This window comes from Diorhabda sublineata, chromosome 2 (assembly GCF_026230105.1).
Source record: "Diorhabda sublineata isolate icDioSubl1.1 chromosome 2, icDioSubl1.1, whole genome shotgun sequence".
In the NCBI taxonomy this organism is placed as follows: Eukaryota; Metazoa; Arthropoda; class Insecta; order Coleoptera; family Chrysomelidae; genus Diorhabda; species Diorhabda sublineata.
In genome coordinates this window covers 3687355-3709397 of record NC_079475.1, presented here as the reverse complement: position 1 = coordinate 3709397, position 22043 = coordinate 3687355, and the positions used below count along the sequence as shown (strand labels likewise).

The 22043-nt window shown below is 31.6% G+C and overlaps 1 protein-coding gene across 1 annotated transcript; it reads left to right on the top strand.

Moving 5' to 3' along the window:
- The first annotated feature begins 1016 nt into the window (after positions 1 to 1016).
- On the top strand, positions 1017 to 21712 carry LOC130440831 (juvenile hormone esterase-like). The gene is made up of 10 exons (XM_056774186.1): positions 1017 to 1076; positions 5540 to 5677; positions 5853 to 5993; positions 6515 to 6848; positions 8741 to 8943; positions 11282 to 11426; positions 17970 to 18145; positions 19018 to 19150; positions 20579 to 20732; positions 21255 to 21712. The coding sequence occupies exons 1-10, from the start codon at positions 1035 to 1037 to the stop codon at positions 21436 to 21438; spliced, it is 1650 nt and encodes a 549-aa protein (XP_056630164.1). The 5' UTR covers positions 1017 to 1034; the 3' UTR covers positions 21439 to 21712.
- Positions 21713 to 22043: the final 331 nt, after the last annotated feature.

Genomic DNA, 22043 nt, shown 5'->3' with positions numbered 1-22043 from the left:
TCTGGTTTGCTGGCTTTTCAGATATCCTCACAAAAAGAATTGAAATACTGGCTGTTTGCGATGTGGCACCGTCTTGTTGATACCAAATTCAAAGCATGCAGTCGTGGCATTAAAAAGTTTTCATCACATCATATCACTATATCGCTCTTCATTAGCAGTTAATGATATGCCGTTTTCAATTTCTAAGAAGTAAAATCCAATGATTCCTCCTGACACCAGACTGTCACTTTTAATGAATGCAAAGGTGACTGATGAATAATTTAAGGGTTTTTCATTGCCTAGAACCGACTATTTTGTTTATTCACATTCAGATGAAAATATGCTTCGTCACTCAATATGATTTTTTCATGAAAATCGGGGTTGTCATGAACGAGCTGTAACATAGCTGTAACATCCTATTGGCATATGTATAGCGGCGTAAATGGTCTGGAAGACACACTTGTGTCAACTGAATCTTAAATGGATACAAATGCAAATCCTTGAGCGAAATTCTGTCCAAAGTTGTTCTTTCAAAACCAAATTCGGCATCGAATGGAGGTTGATAGATTTGCATAATAATATTTTTGCATAATAAATTTGCCATATCTCTACTTCACGACTGCCAAGGCAAAACAAAGTATTATACCTGCCTGGCGGACACCAGTTTAAATATGCTCTCAACTCACCGTTAAAAATTTTCTTATTGTGTACCTAGAAATTAAAACTAAAGAAATATTTCACTTCGTACAAAAGAATTCAAGTTATTCTCAAGTTGAGTTTTACATATTACACACATGAACTTGTTAAAACAACTATTTATTTCAAGAAATGACAAAAGTTAAAATATTTCGAATACAGTTGTTTTAAAAATATATTTGTTAATTTGGACTTTTTGTTATTTTCAGAGCATGAATTTATGTGAAAGATCTTGATACATCTCCAGATAAACCTAGTTTGAATTGAAATTCAAAAATAAGTACTTGATATTGTGATAATGACAAAAATTTATATATAAGTAATTTTTTCCAAGTAATCGCAGTATTGAGAGCATAAATATGTTGTATAAAATTGTTGTTTCACTCTTCATAATTCCTGCGGTAAGAGTTTCTATTTCACTAACCACCACTATTCTTTTATTCTCACTTAACGCAATCTTTAATATATTCCAAGAAAAGGGGCGAGTAGATCACACAGATATCTGCAGTATAAATAAATATAGGTACCTTTGACATTTAATGTAGTTTTTCAGTTTTCATACTCGAGATTTCATATAACTCTTTGTTGGAAACCAGTATGCTTTCGAATGAATCAATAAAACAACTAATTTGTAATCGCTACCAGAAATAACCTCTCGGAAAGCGCCCAATTTAAACAATTTAAGAGATTCCAGAGCACTATGAACTGAGCAAACAACATACTCACAAATATGTTCAAGACAATTTAGAAAATCTAATAATTGTGATATATATTTATTTTGAATTTTCGCTTTCATGTGAAAATTTTTCTTAAAGCGAGAAATATATTTACGCTATATAAATCAAAATACGTCAAAAACTGTATTAAGATTCTCCATGTACATTATTACATTGTTGTATTCTGTTACGGAACATGAATAAAAATATATAGGATAGTGGGGGTAAAGAACCGCAGTTCTTGGTTTCGAGATAACTGTTCCAATGCCGTTTATAGTGAGAGTATTCAAATAAGATATTAACGGCCAATTATCTATGTACCAACTGCTGCCCCATCAGAGCAGTAAATATAAGGCAATTTGAAGCTCAATTATCCTTAAATTTGCATTTGCGGACATTTGCCTCAATTTAGAAACATTGTAAACATTCGGTTTCATGAACTTTTCTATGATATTTTAGTGTAAGTTATTCAAATTTGGAGTAAGATTAACAGAAAAAATCAGTTGAAATTCAACAGAAAAAATAGAACTCACCCCCTTCCCCAAAACAACAAATAAAAACCGTAGTGGTGCCAACACAAATAAAAAGGAGTCATTATCCGCCCGATACCAAATCGAATTGAACTACCTAACCTAATACCTATAATTTAGGATCAATCTGTTCAATTTTATATCTGTCTCTACTTAAGAAATTAAACGATCTTTCGTCTGAGACAATGTGGTGACATAAAAACTGTTTTTTAACTGTTCCTCAAACAATTTTTCTGTCTGTCTCTTCTGCACAAGGTTATTTTACTTATTACTATTAAGTAATGTACACATTGCAAATTGAAATCGTGAATTTATTTTATAATATCAAATAAGCATGAACTACAACTACGTTTTAGGTATAGGTTTTCACTAATAAAGCATCGTCCACAACAAATAGTCAATTAAGATCGAGCTGCAGAAATTGCTGCTTCAAGCCGTCTTAAGCTAAAAGAACTTCTGTCGATATTATAAAAGCAGCAGTTTTTTCAGAACTAGGTATAATCACAAATTCAATCCTGAATAAATGGAATTAGCTGAAGAGCTACGTTAAGACGATTTTATTATTTAATGAGAGAACAAATGAATAGAAGTAACAATATATGCTTGTCCAACTAACGATCGTGGACTATAAAGTGACTTCTCATAAAATAAGGGGTTTAAAAATTATTTAAAAAAATACTGCTTTTTGTATCCTATATAATATAGAGATACTTTCTCACTATTCAGTATTCATCCAATCTAACAATCTTCTATTTTCCTTTGTTTAATTTAATATTTCTTCATTTTTCTCTTTCCGTTTTTATAACTTTCCAATTGTTTCGATATTAAAATTTTTATTTTTTCTCAAATTATCTTTCCTTTGAGCTTTTTTAAAACTGTCTGTCGTAATAAAATATTTCTTTCAATAGAAAGCATGTTAACAATACTTTACCGGGCAATTTCTTCCTAGTACTTTCTGTTCAAGCTCTCCATAAAATTTGAATGTTGAGAGTTTCACACGATAGTATGAGGATTGCTCAATACTAATTAAAGCCTGCCTTGCTGTTTAGTAGAATCAAAGTTTTTTCTCATCTCTTCCGTTTCTCCATTTTTTATGACGCTAATTTTTTGCGCGCGATGTGTAATTATGATACTCGGAAAAAACTTCTATTTGCAAAAGTTTTGGAATGTCTTGCGACATTTTACAGATAATTTTAACCTTTATCTATAAAATAAAAATAATATAATCAACATTTTCTTGAAAACCACCAACGCAATGGAAATGGTAGGTGCGTAGTGTCGATACCAATAAAGTGAAATGTTGATTAATTGCTAAGGTAATTTGAACGCTCAGATTTACTTAGAGAACAATACATGGAACTTGTTTTGAAAGATAAATAATTGGGATATATGAGTGAAGTTATTGAAAGTCATTGAAACAGACATATTCTTTAACTTGAACTATGTCTAGGCTGAAGTTACATTAAGTTTCATCTTCATCATGTCTTGTTTAGCAAGCAAAGTCAAAGTAGAATCCGACAAATATATAAATAAGATGTTCTTTAGTTGATTTTGGATGTAAAAACTTAGATTCATAATCCGTAGAAAGACCTTCATAGGTAATACGATAGATATAATTTTATCCCTTCCCTATAGTACTATAATTTATTGTCCAGAATGGTATGATGCTATCAGCTCAAGTAAATCTTCATCACTCTCTATTTCTTGATTTGTTTAGGATTATCTGCCAGAAAGCATTATTGAAGGCATTTCTTACATCCAAATTTATCACAGCGCATTTTTTCCGATTTCGCGAAAAAAGTCCTGTTTCGCAATTTTGATAGCCTCTATGATGATATGATATAATATGATAGCATAAGGTTTGCCTCCTTCCTTTGAAGCTATATTATTTTCTGTGAACACACCAGTACGAACCAGCTTTGTTTTAGTCTAGTCAGTATCATATGTTAAAATTATTTCCCTTCTAAAATCTAACAGGCATATACGAGTAGGTCCATATAAATGAGATTCGTCTAGTATTTTTTATCATTTTTATCATTCTTTCAAAAAGTATATCTAGTCGCCAAGCGAGTTTTCGAAATTCAAAATATTGAGTTCATGTGATTTGGAAAAAACAAATTCAATAAATTGGCTGAACAACATTTTTTATTGTCTGCAATCATACATGAGACTTTTAAGGCAGTTTTGACCTCATACGCAAATTTTGAATAATAATCCCACTACACAAGTATATTTTAGGAATGGTCCTGATTTTGAAAAAAATTGAGAAAAAATGGCATCTACTCATTGTTCATGTGCCCGTCTAATATGATAGAATTTAATTTTCAAAGAGAGTTACAGGAAAATCGCAGATAACTTGTAGCACCGAATAACTTCATCTGATGGCAATAGATGAATTAGCGAGCAAGGCTAGATGATTTTCTGGAAGTTCTTTTCGTATATATTGACATTAACGATAATACTATGGCTGAATCGGCACTTGTATATCTGACAATTAATTAAATGCTCGCAAGAAAAGAGCCTTCTGAGTTAATGGTTGAGTAGGGTGGAATAGACATATGCCCTATATTCGATTAAGGTTGGAATGTACGTTTTATGAGTTTTAAGTAGGATAGAAGGGAAGGGTGTGCTCTTCCACGTGGTATCGGAATAGGGTTGAGATGGATCATACAATTAAACGGCTTCTCTGAGGATCTCGAGATGTTCTCTCTATAGAATCAAGTGGAAATCACAGGATAGGAGTCTAACAGTCAAGGTGTTGAATACAATGGCTTGAGTTTACTGACAATTGAAAGTCACTCTCTATTTTCTGCATCAACTCGAGAATTGCGTCAGGGGATCTTAGGATCGGACGTTGAGAGTGTGTACGGCAAGTTTGCTTGAGTTTCCGGGCCTGAATCCTAATTGGAAGTTTGGAATTATATTGTGATTGGTACAGAGGTCCCACATTCTGATTTTAATCAAACGTTAGTCTTTAACCGGGAAGTGATTAGGGATGTGGGTAGTAATATTCAGACTTTGTCGGGTCTTTGTCAGGCTTTGGAATGAGAGCCTTGTTAATAGATTTATCGATGAAAGTATGAAAATAAGAATTATTGATTTTGTTACAGAATTAGGGAAAGACGATCCAGGCATATTTTTAATACCTACCTTGAGTTTCCCTCTCGTTCAGCACATTTTTGACTGACTTGAGAAGTCGATAATATTAAAATTCTTCGAAAATTACAGGTTATATTACTGCTTTCTTCCGACGGCAGAGTTTTTCAGGAAAATAAGATTATCAGTTCATTACAGTCAGATTGTAGATTATTTTTGGAGACTACGGCTTTGTCTTCTGGTGTGAGGTATTTTTGACCCTGTACTACAAGGTGCTACTTTCAAAGATTGATTTGGCTTGCGAGCTTGTAGTTTTGTTACCAAAACACAAAAATGTTTCTATACTCCAAGCCGAGTGTGGTGGCAATCAACCTTCTTTGCTCTCCACCACTGATTTTAGGTGATTTTAAGCATTAAATGTGCATACAGACGGTTGCCACTATACATAAATAGCAAACGTAGTAACTATCTGTTCTTGATGTAGTTATTATTTTTCTATATATTCATCGTTTTCTTTCATAGTTAGCAGAGGATCTAGTGGTGGATGTTGCAAATGGTAAAATTGAAGGTTACTTGAGAAGTAGCCCCAATGGAGTCACCTTTCGAGCTTTCCAGGGAATTCCATATGCCAAGCCACCAATAGGAGACTTGAGATTTAAGGTAGGTTATATATTGAGCGGTTTCTTTCTTATTGGGAACGTGGCAATGAAACACTAAAGTGTACTAATATATATACTAAATATATATATATATATATATATATATATATATATATATATATATATATGAAATCTTCATTTTTACCAAATAAAAATTGATAATTCATTTGCTTAAGGCCCCCGTTCCTGCAGAAAACTGGTCTGGGATTCTAGAAACAAAAAAGGATGGAAATCGATGTTTTTCAGTTGCTAAAGATACTGATGATGAAAGTGAAGACTGTCTATTCATTAATGTATACACACCCATCTTAACTCAAGTAAGTTTAAGAGAAAAATTCACATAATATTTGATACTCTGAGATTATTATTGCTCGTCATATAATTTGTCTCTCTTTATTGGGTATTGGAGATATGAAAGAACCATTTTTCTGCTATTTTCCAAGCTTTAGCAATAGGACACTAACATTTTGAATACAAATTTACTAGATCAATAATCATTCTATATAGAATCTATTGTATAGAACGTCTTTTTATCCGTTTATCCGTTTATCCATATCTATTTAATTTCCATGAAATGCGCTAATTGGTAATATTAAATATAATAATATTAATATAAATTGATAAAATGGTAGTTACTATCATTTTAATTCATTTAAAACACTCTTCTTCATTGATATACAATAAACAAATGTAGTGGAATAACAATTAATTTCAACGAATGCACAGTTTTTGTCTATTATGTACTTGAATACTTGTGACCCGTTCTTTCATCTTTATTTTATAATCTTATCTAGGTCTCAGGTGCCGACTAATAAAGTGATATTTTCCAAACTTCCAGGCTAACACTACCCTTCTTCCGGTGATGGTATATTTATTTGGAGGTGGTTTTAGAGACGGCGCTTCGAGTTACAACATATACGGTCCAGATTACTTAATAGAGCAAGAAGTTATTATGGTATCTCTCAATTATCGAGTAGGTCCCTTTGGCTTTCTATCCACTGCAGATGAGGTAATTCCTGGAAATTTTGGACTCAAAGATCAAGTGCTTGCTTTAAAATGGGTTCAACAAAATATTCGAGTTTTTGGAGGAGATCCTAGTAAAGTTATTCTTTTCGGACAGAGCGCTGGTGCCGCGTCTGTTGGACTCCATATTTTAAGTGCACAATCAGCAGGTAATGAAAATATTTTATTTAGCTGAATATTAGTTTGTAGTTGCTCCCGTTCAAACCAAAATTTTCGAGGATCGGTTTTTCTATTATATTATTTTTGCTAAATTACTATGAACATATTACAAAAGCTATGTTAATGTAGATTTTGTATAGGTCGACTATCATCTAATATAATCACAATTGAATGTTATTCACTAGGATGTGAAAAATACTTCTGATTTGATTCCATCTAAGCTTCACTATAGATGATTATTTTAAATTATTATTTCATAATTAAATATATTCGATTAGACTTGACTTTCTCCAACATGTACCTTGAGGACTTCACAAGACATATTCAGTTTCACATGAATAATTACTTTGAAGAATTATCAACCATAAAAATTTATCGTAAAACAAAGGCTGTATCCTATCAACTCTTTCAGTCTCTAATTGACTGTGAAATTATAGGATTTATGTATCTATTTCTCATTAGAAGGAGGTGGGGGGAATGTTAGTATAGCTTAGGGATGAAAGCAAACATACAGCATTATCACTTTGCTGATTAGTCTCACCAAATTATAGCATCTTATGTCATTAATCTAACTATGGAGAATCAACAAATAACAAGTTTTAATAACTAATAGGAACATTATTAATAACCATCTCACCCATTACTATGGGGTATGCGGTAATTGAATTAAGGCATGATAGGGAAGGCTGGTCGTTCTCAGAAAACAAATAAATGTATTTCCTCCAGATCTTTATTCTCCACGATAGCACAAGCGTTGTCAGTCCAACGCCCATAAAGCTTGCTGCCTACCCAAGGTTCCAACGATGAAAAAAAATTGTTATTTACATCATTATAATACAAGCAAATGGCGTCTTTGTCGTTGTCCTTTTATTTATTGGTTGAGTGTTTGACCTTTTGTTCATTTTTAGCATTCTTTTTGAGACGAGGATCATTAGAATTGAATGTTTTCCCCGCCCTTTTTCAAATCAAGGTATAAGGTTATTTTAGCTGTTTTCCAACCATTTCTTTTATCAGTATTAAAATTGTGTACCTTTCCCTTTTTAACTGCCAATTCATAAGCTAGACGTTTCGGTTCTATTGTTGTTAGTCCATATATATATATATATATATATATATATATATATATATATATATATATATATATATATATATATATATATATATATATATATATATATTTCAGATATGGTCTTATTTTACCTTCTTCTTTTATATTTTAACATATCACTCTGAAGTAGCCTGAGGCACTGAGTATGCAGAAGCAACTTTTTTATATCCTATTTCTTTGCTTAAAACTGTATATATAGCTATTTTCATAGAATCTATTGACCACGCTCCTCATTTGGCTTTTTTCTTGTAAGTACGTACCATGATTCTACCTAAAAAATGATAAACCAATGTTATTCATTAAGAAACTAAAATGAACCCAGAGCCACAACCCCATTTGCCCCAATGCCCCATTATATCCTACAACTACTACCTAATCATGCCTCATCACGCTGAATAAGAGAAAATTTAACTTAGTAAATGATTTTTTGTTCAAGTACAATATATTGTTATTACTAAATATTCATTATTTATATTTTGGAGTTGGCCGTGCATACATTTTCATGCTGGAGTTGTGAATATCTAGAAATACGTTAATTGTTACGGCCTGAGGATATGTTTTTAAATTTGAGAAGCATTTAACATATTTGGAATAGAGTCAGCCCTCGAAATTCCGCTGTTATTCACATTCTCAATTAATCGATAACTCACGAAAAATATTTCTCCAATTTTTTAACACAGGTTAATTAATTACAACGGTGACATTGAGGTCAATGTTTCTCAACTTGTCCTTTGATAGACCGATTATACTAATTACAATCCTCACACGTTTTAGGACTTTTTAGAGGAGGAATCTGTGAAAGCGGTTCGGGTATCAGTAATTGGGCATACCTACCAAATCCTACACCATACGGTTATGAATTAGCTTCTCTCATAGATAAAAATGTCAACATAAGCACAAGCGCAGAACTCCTCAAATATTTGCAAAGTGTGTCTGCTAAAGCTATAGATGTAGCTTCTACACAAACCACAATCGTAGTAAGTATCGAATATATCATAGTATTTTCATTATTGAGAAAATATTTCCACTTCTTCAATGTACAATATTTCAGAACATGATTTCAGTCTATTAAAATATAATATGACATTGACATATTGTGCAGAAACCCAATCTATTATTTGTTCACGTAACGTATGGGTATCGTAATGAAATCTCTTTCAAAAATATGAGAAATTATTTTCTCAGTTGTTAGTTACATCACAAAATAAAGTAGTTCCTAATCCAAATTTTAAATACTTACATCAAAATATTTGAAATGGAATTATTAATTTTTTCTATGTCCGTAATAATATTCGCTTTTTTATTCATTTGCATTTATAAAGAATGTATTTTCTGAATCGGTCAAAAAACGTGAATAAAAGAGCTGTAGCGATTCATTTTTTCATGCTTTTACGTTAAAAGAAGTGCCGTAACGTGTCATTTCTTAACGCAATTATAAAATTATTTTATCAAAATAGTGGGCTGTGAAAGCTTTCTTTCTCATGTCACACTTTTATTTCTTGATATTCATTCAAGAAAGTCCGTTCAGTGATGGAGAGTATTAGTGAAGAAAGTTTAAAGTACACACCAGATGATGTTGTTGAATAGACAACTGCAGAGACTATGAATCTTCTTCCTGAAAAATCCAGAGAACAGTATTTAGGGCATAAACAGCTTTACAGAAAGAGTGTTACTAGCTTACTTTAAAACTAAATCCAAAATGTGAAAGTCTTCAACATTTTTGTCGACTTAATCAAAATTGAAAGGTAACCAAATCGTAAATAACGACGTAGACATCAGTAAATACTCGAAACTCATTGCATATATGAAAAATAAATTAGTTGGCTATAGACCCAAAAAATCTATAACATGTGTCCGTTAATAAATTAAGAAGTTTCTGTTGCAAGCTCCAGACAGCAAAAATTTTAAATGTAAGCTTAGATATTATTTGTAATATCTTTGAGGATGCTTTATTATTCATAATTGCAGGAGCTCTGCGGAGGAAGGAATTATATGAAATGAAGTGTAATAATATTAATAATACCGGAAATGTTTTAATTATCACAGTACCTGATACAAAAACTCATGTTCAACGTCGATTCACTGTTATTGGTGAAATATCTGGCAATATATTACTTGGTTCACTTGGTAAACATTTATAAAAAATATAAAAACCAACGACTCACAAATATCAAAACAGATAATTTCTTTTTTCAGTATAGAAATGGAAAATGTGAAACTTGAGGTATCAAGGGTATCAATGGTATCAATAGGTATCAATACCTTTTCAAAAATTGCCTCGCTTATTGCAACATACTTGAATTTACCTAATCGAAAAACTACACTGGGTATACACTTCGACGCTCTTCGGTGTGATATAATTCAACTGAAGAAGCACGCTGGGTGGAAATCCAACTCTTTGCAGAGGGTTGCGTAATCGAATAAAAAACAAAATGGATACCGCAGTGAACATGTTAATGGGAACAAATAGTTCGACTTCAAACAACATTGTAAATGTTCATGATCCTACCAACATCCTATAAGTACTAATACAAATAGACGGTGTTATTTCCCTGAACTCGTTAAAGTTGCCAATTCAAGTACCAATAGTATTGTGACTTCTTCTTCACTTTAAATTAATAATGCTCGCAGTTGTACGTTTGATATCACTATTACAAAAAAAATTGATAGAAGTTTTGTCGAATTGTTTTAAGACTATGGACGTAGAAAAATTTTTATATGAAACTCGAGAGTAAAGTAACTCATTTTCACTTCTAAAAAAAGTATTACTTCACTCACTTGTTGCATAAATAACTATTATTCAATGGCTTAGTCATTTTTTTTTCATTGAGAGCAGCTTTCTCGTTTCTATGAATATTAATTATATTTGAAAATTCTGTTTTTATTTATATATTTATTTGTGTATTACTGTATTGCTTGGATTTTTAAATTTTTATAATTGTATAAACGTTTTTTCTTCTTCTAATATTTCTTAGTTTATTAGAAAAATTTCATTTGTTATACCGTATTAACGACTTTTTGATACAAGCCTAAGATAAATTTTCAATTTTCATCATAAAAAAGCTTAAAGCACAATCGATATCTAGCAGAATAATAAAATTCATTCACTGGACGTCACATTCTGTATAAAAATAACAATAACATAAAACAGAATCGAAAAAGAAACAGCTTGATCCTCAAGATATTTAAACTCACATTAAGGTCATCCTATATTTTTTTCCAAATCTCGATACTGATTTTTTAGATCTTTTCATGTATATACCAAAATGAGTATAAAATATTTCAAGATTACTCATATTAGTATATCGATTCTAGAGCCAACCACTCCCAGTTATTGAAGTTGAACACGATGGTGCCTTTTTGAAGAAAAACTTGTATGCAAGTTTGAAAAATGGAGAAATCAATCGGGTACCTCTATTAATTGGAGCAAATTCAGAGGAGGACATTTCTCTCGCCGTAGGTATGTAGATTTCAGAAAATCTAGAAATAAATATCTGATAAAATACATTGCAAAAACGACTAACGTCAATTTGACCTAATCTGGAAGCAATATACAAAAAATTAGTACTGAAGGTTTGGAAATATAAATGTATGTGTATAGAATATTGAAAATTGATACAATTAAGTATAAATGAGTGTGTAAAACGTACCATCTATTATTACATTAAAGCCATAGATATATTCTTCTAATAATGCCCAATTGCACCCTAATCTCTAATCCACTGTTTAAAATAACAGGCTGTGGTGCCCTTCAAGTCAATTATTTTTTTTCTTTTATATCTCTATCTATGTATACACCCTGTACACTAACTGTTAATTATTTATAATCAGGTCACCTATGTTTTGGTGATATTGCAATTTACTGTCTACGTAGGTAAACTATATCGTAATTATGAACCAATATTATGTGTCATCATTAATTATAAAAAGGTAATTCCAAACTATTAAGACAATAGAAAAATGGTAAAGTTCAATCGCTGTTTAATTTCTACCCCTCGTTATGGCCCAACATTACAAGGCTGTTAACAGCGGTTTAAATCATAATCGCTTATACCGTAATTAAATTAAAGTTATATCACCAATCTAGGGGAAATAAAATGGATTAGCACAAATACAAGCAGGTTTTCGTGTTTTTTATTCTTATATTTCTTGTGATATTCACGTAATACAATGAATGCAAAACTCGTAATATCTTCAAACTTTTCTTCTGATGAAAAAATACAACTAATATCATCGCAAAATTTGAAGACGATATTGAAAACAAGAAACGAGCAAACATACAAATCAAGAAACCAACTCAGCATGGCAGACTTACTTTTTAAACATTTGATATCTACATATCATGACAGAAATGGCTCTCTTAACATAAAAGAATAAACTAAAAACCCATATGATGTAGGCAGTTGCAAATTATTAGAAATTGGATGAATGGAAATTTTGCTGCATAAACTCATTAAAACAAGCCTCTCTATTACATGTTTTTGATGATAAAAAAGGTGATCCCATCTCTAGGATAGATAGAAAACTGGAAAATATTTGTGGTTTGATCAGTAAAGAATTTTCGTTACGCCATCCGTATTCAAGATAGAGAGCGTTGAAGAAAAAAAATTATACATACTTTTTACGATTTTGGCACAACTACTGTCAACATTGTATTGAAATTTGGAAGCTGATACGTCCAATGAAATTGTTTTTGTGTCTGACTCTCATAGAGGGTTATACATTTCGCAAGTACTATTGAACATAACTTTATCAATATTATATTTATTGAGCAAAATTTCAAGTGAACTCAAACATCATTCAATTTTACACCAAAAAAGTACACTTGATAGAACTCGATACTGTGTACCGTTATCGGAATATTTGATTTGAAAAATATGAAGTAATAACCGATGCTGGTATAAAGTATTGATGAAGTCATTAATTATTACTAGATTAATTAGTAAGCATTATGTGAACTGAAAATTTGTTGTCGCCTAAATGAGACTCCATCTATAAAACGTATACATTTAGAAAAATTGGGACTGAGGGTTTTCGTTTCATGTAATGTTTCACAAAATCCAGTCTATTCATTACAGGATCATATTTTACAAAGTTAAATAAGTATGGGCCCCGAGCTGTTGGAATCCTTAGTATGAAATAAACAACAATTTGATGATTATGTATAAGGCCCCCATAACCCATAACTATTTAACTTTGGGCGAAGATCTCTGTTTTTTGTGCACGATGGAGCTTCACGGCACTTCAAGAAAAGGTGTAGTAATTGGTTGAGTAACCATTTTCGGAATCGATGGATTGGTAGTGGTGCATTAGCTCCGATTCATTGGCCTCCTCGATCATACGATTTAAATACCTTGGATTTCACAGTTTGGTCGTATCTTAGAGAAAAAGTTTATGCTCTAGAGGTAAATTCACCTCATGAATTGAGAGACAAAATTCAACATCACTTTAATGACCTACTCTAATTGAATTCTATTTTATGTTATTACCCTTCTCCTAAATTTTCATGTTGTGATTTTCTGTTAAATCAATATATTTATCATTACTTCATACCAGCATCGGTTATTACTTCATAATTTTCAAATCAAAACATTTTGAAAACAACACACATCATCGAGTTTTATCAAGAGTACCTGATTGGTGTGAAATTGAATAATGTTTAAGTTCACTTGAAATATTATGAGTAAGAGTTATGTTCAAAACTATTTGGTAACAACCATTGTAACTAGCCCCCTCTATGAGAGTAAGACATAAAAACAAATTATGTATAAAATTTCAATACAATGTTACCAGTAGTTGCGGCAAAATCTTAAAAAATTTGTATTTTTTTTTCTTCAACGCACTCTATCTTGAATACGGATCGCGTTACGAAAATTTTTTCCCTTTTTTGAAACACCCTACATATCTAATACACAAGTCATAAGGAATATCTTCAAGTATGCAGTCAAGTAACCAGTAACAAACTATTTGATAAATTTTATATAGATTGAAAGAAAATGATTGAAACTACTCAATGATCGATTATTTGATTTGCTTGAAGTTTGGAGAAATACACATACACTTTTCAATAGTCATTTCATATAACAGTTCCTTATGATTTTTCTCATTTTTTTATTGTATATGCGAAAGAGTGCAAGATAAAATGAAATTCCTGGGAAATATCTATAGAAAACTATTCAATTATGGTGAAGAACAAGGCTATGACAGTTCCTCGACAAAAGATGAAAGTCATAAGATTTTTTTTTAACTTAAACGATGAAAATTGATAGAATAAAACCAGAATAATTGAAATTGAGAAAAGTTGTAGTGGAGTTCTGTACAATTCAATGAAATAATCTAGTTAATTCCATACAATGAGTCCCTATTCTGTATACTATATCTATGTACGGATCAACCACCACTGAGTTTTTACGGGAATACAGCTCTTTTGTATGTATCGGAGAACATTATAATCATCCAGAAACAAGCTGATTTCAAATGTACATAGTAGGTATTTAAACCTATTATCTCATCGTGAAGAATATGGGAACTCATTATTTACAAGTTATTGGCCAAAGCCAATTTGAACTCAACCAAGGAGCATCGAATATTTCATCGAAAGCAGCATATATCAAAATATAATAAGAAAGTAGTTATATGGCTACTGGATTAAGTGTAATCGATATGAGACTTTACTTATTTGTTCCAAAATTTTAATAACTGTTGCCTTTTATAGTCTTAACCTTATAAAAAAGGTTAAATTATCTATATTTGTAAAATGGTATGATCTTGGGAAATCCCATGTCTTCTGCAGCTTTAACTGTTGCCGTTTTTTGAATTCTCTTAACACAGTAAACCCAAAGAATGTCTTGTTACTTAGGGGACAGAAACAATAATATCATGTAATACCTATAGCGATTATAATTGTTTCTGCTGTGTTTTTTAACACAAAATTACCTAAATTATGAATTAGATACTCTTAAACTAAAGATTACATCAGTTGAAGCCCCCGATTTCGAGGGGAGCATGATAGTTTGAAGACTTTCAAACTTGGTTCTACACATGGTGCAATTTAAAAATCAGTGTTAAAAATAAAGCCTTACGGTGCAAGTGGCCATAGTGATTGAATTTGGAAATATTTGGTTTTTAAGAACTTATAGTGATTTAACAATGTTCGATTTTTGCGCTCAAATAATGTCGGGCGAACTATTGGTGTAGAAAGAGAAGTAAGAGGATGTATTAGCAGTGTTTTTTGCTTCGCTCGTTGTCTACGACAGTTGGTGTTTGAATATTACAGAGAAATTACGTCTTTCATATCATTTTTCACTGTATCAATCTGTACAAAATGGCCACAAGAAGTTGTAAACGAGATGCTGACGAATTCTGTTATATTTGCGGTCAATTTAATAAAGTGTTAAGTACAAATTCGTGATTTGTGCAGTATATCAAGCTTACTTTAATTTACCAGTCAAAAATCAAGACAAAAAATGGGCACATGTATCATGTAACTATTACAAATACAGTCTTGACGGTAAGTTCATTTTCTTTTTCTTGTTTTATTATGTGTATTATAATAACATGAACTAGGTTCACGTTAGATTACGTTTTATTGTAGGTTGGTAGGTAATTATTATTTTTGTATTGTTAATCCTCTCAGAGGTCGAAATTCAAAGAATATAACTTATATTGACCTATTATCCACATCGGCTCCAATACCACTTTCAGAAGAAAATCTTGTTCCTGCTCCGCCATTGTTGGTTGGTTGGTGAAAGCAACTACTCTATCAAGGCAGCCCGTAATCACGAAGTTCATCTGTATCTTACATTCCGAATTCATTTCTGAATCTGAGCCAAAAATAGCAAAAACTTCCAAAAAGTAAAGCCAAATTATAACGTCATAAAGAATTTTCTTGTTTCCTTAGTAATGAAGATGGCACTGTTTTTGCCATGATGTGAAAGGTCTATTTGAAGAAATCGGTATTTCATGTCATACATCTGAATGGCGTCTTTTTATTGACAGTTCATCTGAAAGCTAAAAGCTACACAAAAGGAGCAAATTTTCATCGATTCCATTGCAAAGTGGTTAAACTAAACACTCCTGTTATCTATGCAGTAGAAATGACTACTCAGTACTGACAAAAACATTGGCTTGCACGCACTAAGCACGAATGTTAAACGGGAAGCAATTGTCGATCTGACAACTGTATTAATACCACCATTGCTTATTAAACAATTTGTGAAGGCTAAAAGCATGAGTCTTAAGCTTTTAATTATTTAAGAAGAAGAAGCTGGAATCTTTGTTGACCCGCAAATGGAAAAATATGAATTGTGATATTTTTGTAGAGTTACTCAGCAATAAAGAGAAGAAAGCCTGGATCAGTTTTAAGGCAGTAGTTCATCGTTTTCTTGGAAACCATAGAGCTGAAAAGTACAAAAAGCTGATCGGTGACATGATCACGGATTTTTCAATCATGGGACGAAGAGTCTCTCTAAAAATGCATATGCTACATTCTCATTTAGATAAATTCAAAGATAATATGGAAGCTTATTTCGAGGAACAAGGGAAATGCTTCCATCAGGACTTAGTGGAATTTGAGAGCAGTTGCCAAGACAAGTATACTTAAAGCATGATGTGAGACTGTATTTGAGAATTAATAAGAGAAACTTATAGCGAACATGATCATTTTGTGTAATTGCACGCAAAGTCAGTATTTCGCATTCCACAGTCCGCGAAATTTGATTAGCAACAAATACATAAATCGTTATATTATTTAGGATGAATATTAACATTAATTGTATAGTTTGTATTATTACTCATATTTACTCAAGAAGTTGAAGCAACTACATCTACTGTTTCTGAATAATGGTTATTGCCTACATTCAAACCAGATACTATATCGCCAGAAATTGAGTTGAAAATTTGCTTCTTATCTTAGATAGTCTTCTATATATCCTTTCGCTACTGTCGAGGACTTTAAAGAATTGACATATCAGCCCCAGTATTGGTAAGCAGCGTGGCAGAACTTCTACGAAAGCAGCAACTCGTGTAGGTTTCAGGATTTGGTAATCTAATATACTTGGCAATCATACTAGGCTTTGCCACAACGGTATGCACTCCAACAACTTGTGCGGAGCACTTTCCGTTCACGTAACTCAAGAATATACGATTATTAACAATATGTTTTGGTCGAAGAACTGCATATTTACGATAAATTTTAATAGAATCAATATTAGTAACAGTGAAAACACGCTTCTTAACCGTCTTTGTATCAGGAACAGTTACAATTAATACAACATACTCTTCCTGAATATCTTCAATGACCATTTTTACAAGAACTGTCAAAATATTTTTAATATATTGAAACATATAATTTCCACCCGGTGACATTGTTAAATGAATTTAACTGCTGTTGATATTACAACAATTATCTATTTATTTACAATTATCTAGTTTATTAATTTTAACGATTGCACGAAAAATCGTGTGTATGCCATCGTCGCGAAACTTTTTAACGACCTCAAGGTTATCTTGCCTCGGCCGCAAACGGCTTCTTTCGGTACGTTAAAAAGGTATTTCGCGGCCTAAGCATACAAATAACTATTTTAAATTTCTTAATTCCATTTTAAAATTGTTGATTTTTGATATGTTTTAATAGATCATCTCTATGAGGAGTTTTATTGATTTTATACTCATGTAAACAAATTCAGAAGTATTTTTACTTCTAATTCTCATTTCTAGGTATAAAAGCAATAAAAATAAATAACGTATAACTCGTGGGCAAAAATGTTGTAGACCGGTGTTATAATATCTTAGATGTATTCTCAATAATAATTGTGATAGTGATTTTTTAAAAGCAGAAATCATCTATTTTATCTTTTTGTGATAACAGTTAGTTATAACAAACGATATTAACTAGAAAAACATAGGTCAATATTCAATTTCTATGATATTAAGACTTAAGACCCATTTAGTAAACGTCAACGTGAGTATTCAGATAAACGTAAATATAATAACAATTTCGTAGATATGGCTTCATTGAAAACGAGAGCAGCTGCTTACGACCAAGATTTGAAAAAATTGGTACTAAAAAATATGAATATAGTAAATGACACCAAACTACAGGAGCTTGGGCAAATCATTAAGGGATTTTATCTTAATTCAAATGAAAAATTTGAAGATAATTTGGGACTAACCGTTGCCGTGAGTACTTTCAAAATATATAGTGTCTCGACAATATATTAGGGAAATTTGCTAGAAAGAAAATAAAATGTTGAACAATTCCAGATATTGTTGGTTTTAAGTTAACACATACGGTTATGGAAAATTGAAGCGCTTTGGAATACCGGTGAAAGTAAAAATCTAAGGTTTAATCAAAAACCGGTCAACCCGAACAAAAAACCTTCATTTTTAGAATACGAAATAATTCAATTCTTGGAAAATTCTTCAATAAGTTCCTAAATCGACATCATTAATCGCTATCAATACTCTTTTATCACATTTTTTAAGTGAAAACAAGCCAAGTTGATTTCTGAACGATCTCTTTATTGTGAATAATTGGTGAGGGCAGCTCAGACTATTTTAGAACATATAGCGATTTGAGTATAATCATTTCCAATGTCCCCGTACTGTAGGTTTCTGGGAAATGCTGCATCACAGAAAAATATCTTTATCAGCTTTTCTGCATTTGATAATCCTACGTTAATTTAAGGGTACTAGGTTATTCAAACTATTCTAATGTAACCCAAATCATCATTTATAGTTAAGTGAAGATTTGTTTTCCCTTCATAATTTTGCTTGAGTTAACAAAAAATGACAAATCATTCTTAGTAAAGCAGGAATTATTTTAAGGCCTTTTTCAAGCGTTTCCACATAAGATTTTGCAAATTTAATCGTCAAAGAAAAAGGGGGATAGTATTTGTTGAGTATGGCAAATTTGGTGAATTTCGAAAAAAGTATCTACTCAATACTTGATAATCTAGCTTTTTAACTAGTTAAAAATCCATCGTCAGTTTAAAAAATTATTATCGGTTAGTATCAAAATAGAGTATTTTGAGAATTAATTTCTGTTTCAGTATAATTCTGAGAGCCAATTCTTCAATCCTAGTGTTAGACATGCAGAGCTGCAATCTCTATACTCAGATGTTTATCTTTATCAATTTTCTTATGTAGGAATAATGGGAAGAAATTATAACATAACTTTACCAGGTAACTCCTCAAAATTGAGTAAATTACATATTCGTAATAATAGGAATATTTGTTGATATTTTTATCTATTTCCAGTTAGCCTCGATGTAGTTATAGTATCTAAGGTATTCTTTCAACAGATTAACGAAGAACACCAGGACGATAAACTAAGTGAACAAAATCCATGTTCACATGATTTGATTCTAATCCAATGACATAGAAACAACAATTACTGAATTCACTTGACCTGATATGTGAATTGTGAATAACACTCTAGAATTCTGTAGGATATTACATTCAATTTTTTGAAATTGATTTATTTTAACAATTTATTATTATAAATGGAAAAGTCGAAAAGTGAAGAAATTGAAATAAAACGCGGCTGTGTTTATTCGCTACGAAAATCATGTAATAATACTAAAATATTCCTGAACCAAGCCCAATTCATACTACAAGTAACTATAACGATTTTTCACTATCGTGTCGATGTATATGTTACAAGAAAGAACTAGATATACATGTGACGTCAATAGCGCAATAGAATAAATCCACTGACCATTTGAACCAGTATTAAAAAAAATTAACTAGAATTTACGTATGTGCGTAAGTGTATATTAATAGCCAAGAGAAAGCAAGAATAGGATTCACGACACACTCGAAATAAAGATATAAATGATTTTGACTATTTACAGAAAAGATAACTGAAGGTGATATCAGATGGTTCACTTTTTATTCATGTTGGATTTCGGCATTCGGCATTCGGCATCAATCACTCGCACTCCAAATGAACGAAAAATCGAAATATGAAACGTAGGAACACGAAGAGAACGTTCACTCGAGTTCGTTTGACGACATATTCGTGGAAATAAGCGAATAAAACTCATTTTTTTGTCATTTTGTGTGTGTCTTGTGAGCGTGGAATGAAAAAAAAAGAGAATATTCACTTGAGTGATCGTTCATCCGAATGAACCTTCTGATCTGATCACCTGAAGCGATTAGACTGTTCTTCTAGTTATGGAATTGAAGAGAATGACAACATTAACGGAAGCATGTCAATTCCAAAATTAGATGGATTTCAAATAGTGAATGCAAAAATCTACATCGCTGAATGGTTGAATATTTGTAGGGGTGAATAGTACAACCACTTTTTTGCCGAAAACTACGTAAATAGGAAAGGATGCGTGCAATATTAGAAATATTTTTTTATTCGTGACTATATGAAATAAAACTTAGATAGAGATTTGCAAAAATTAGGATTTAACACACATACATTTTCATTCACTAGTGTGAATACAAAACTTATCACAGATATAATTTAATCAACACTCAATCGCTCTTCACAGATTCTCTCTATTTTTATTGATCATTGCTCCAACAGATATCAATATTTTTGATTGTCTACTATATAAATTCGAATAATCAATATTTTGAAACAATAAATTTTTATAGGTGCCGAAAAAGTCACACATGGAGAAGAGTTACACTATTATTTCAAGAGGTATTTGGGAGATTACGATAATTCAAATTTAAATCAATTCTCTGACAATGATGTGATGACGCATGAAAAAATGGTGAAACTATGGACCAATTTCGCAAAATATTTGTAAATACCATTTTATCATACTTAAAATACACTAGGCTGGCGTCAAATATTTTCACAAAACTTCATTACCTTATCTAAATTGTCTAAGCGATAAAATGTTTTCAATGAAACTTCCTTCTTGAAATCCCAGAAATTTTTCCTCCCCATATTTCTCCAATATAACGCAACTACTTTCGCATTTTAATTTACCAAGGAATGCTTCGATCAAATCTTCTTACCTTAGAAAATTCTAGACTCTCAATGTTCAATTATGCTTCTTCTCTACAATATATCCTTGGTTATCAGTGTCATGACCATTCCTCTAAACCTTTACATTCAAACAGATCTGAGACCATTAAGTCCCAAATTGAATAATAAGCGGAAATTGAAATTGGGAATTTAGCTTTGATCCTTTTTTTGTTCACTTGTGTGCAGTTACCGTACCTAATAGAATGTTTCTACTGCTTACATTTTCTCAATACTTTTGTTGCGACAGATTTTTTACTGTTATTTGAAGGAGTAAATATTCGAATTTCTTTACAGAAATCCAACACCTGAAGCAGATAGTCTGTTAGAATATATAGTATGGCCTAAAGTCAATCCTTGGTACATACAATATTTGAATATAGATACCAAACTTACAATTGAAAGCAATATAAAATATGGAAGATATGTGATGTGGAGAGATTTATTTGAAAAAGAAGCCATATCGCCTGTGGTATTTTGAATTTGTTTCTCTTATTTCTGAAAACTCTTGTAAATATTTGTGATAATAATATATTTTGAATTGAATTAGTTTCACTCTATCCAATACACAGTTAAAGCCTTTGTTGATATAGTGGATTGAACGTACTTTGTATTAAAAACTATTAAACATGGAATCAACTTATTTCCTATATTTACGACATATTCAACATATTCCAATTAAAACTGTGTTCGCCAATATTAATTACATATCCTTTCATATAAAGTGAATAAAAGAAAATATATCTTCATATGTCCATTGTTTGTTAATTAGCCGAGTTCAAAAAGACTTTATAATTCTCGTTCATTATACCCGATGTAGTTACGTGTTGGTTCTAAGTAAAAAAAACATTTACGGGGTATATTCGTGCAGAAGAGATCGAAAAGGTATTTCAGGGGTGGCAGCACCCCTAAGAATAACTCTATAAACTGATTGTTCATTAATTGTACGTGGTCAAAAAGACTTTATGACGTTCGGCCGTTTTACGGGGTGTAGTAACGTGACGTTTCGATCACAAAAACACAAAAGCCGTCACATGCAAGCGGATCACCAACCCTTCATATTTCTGAAATCACAAGATATATTTC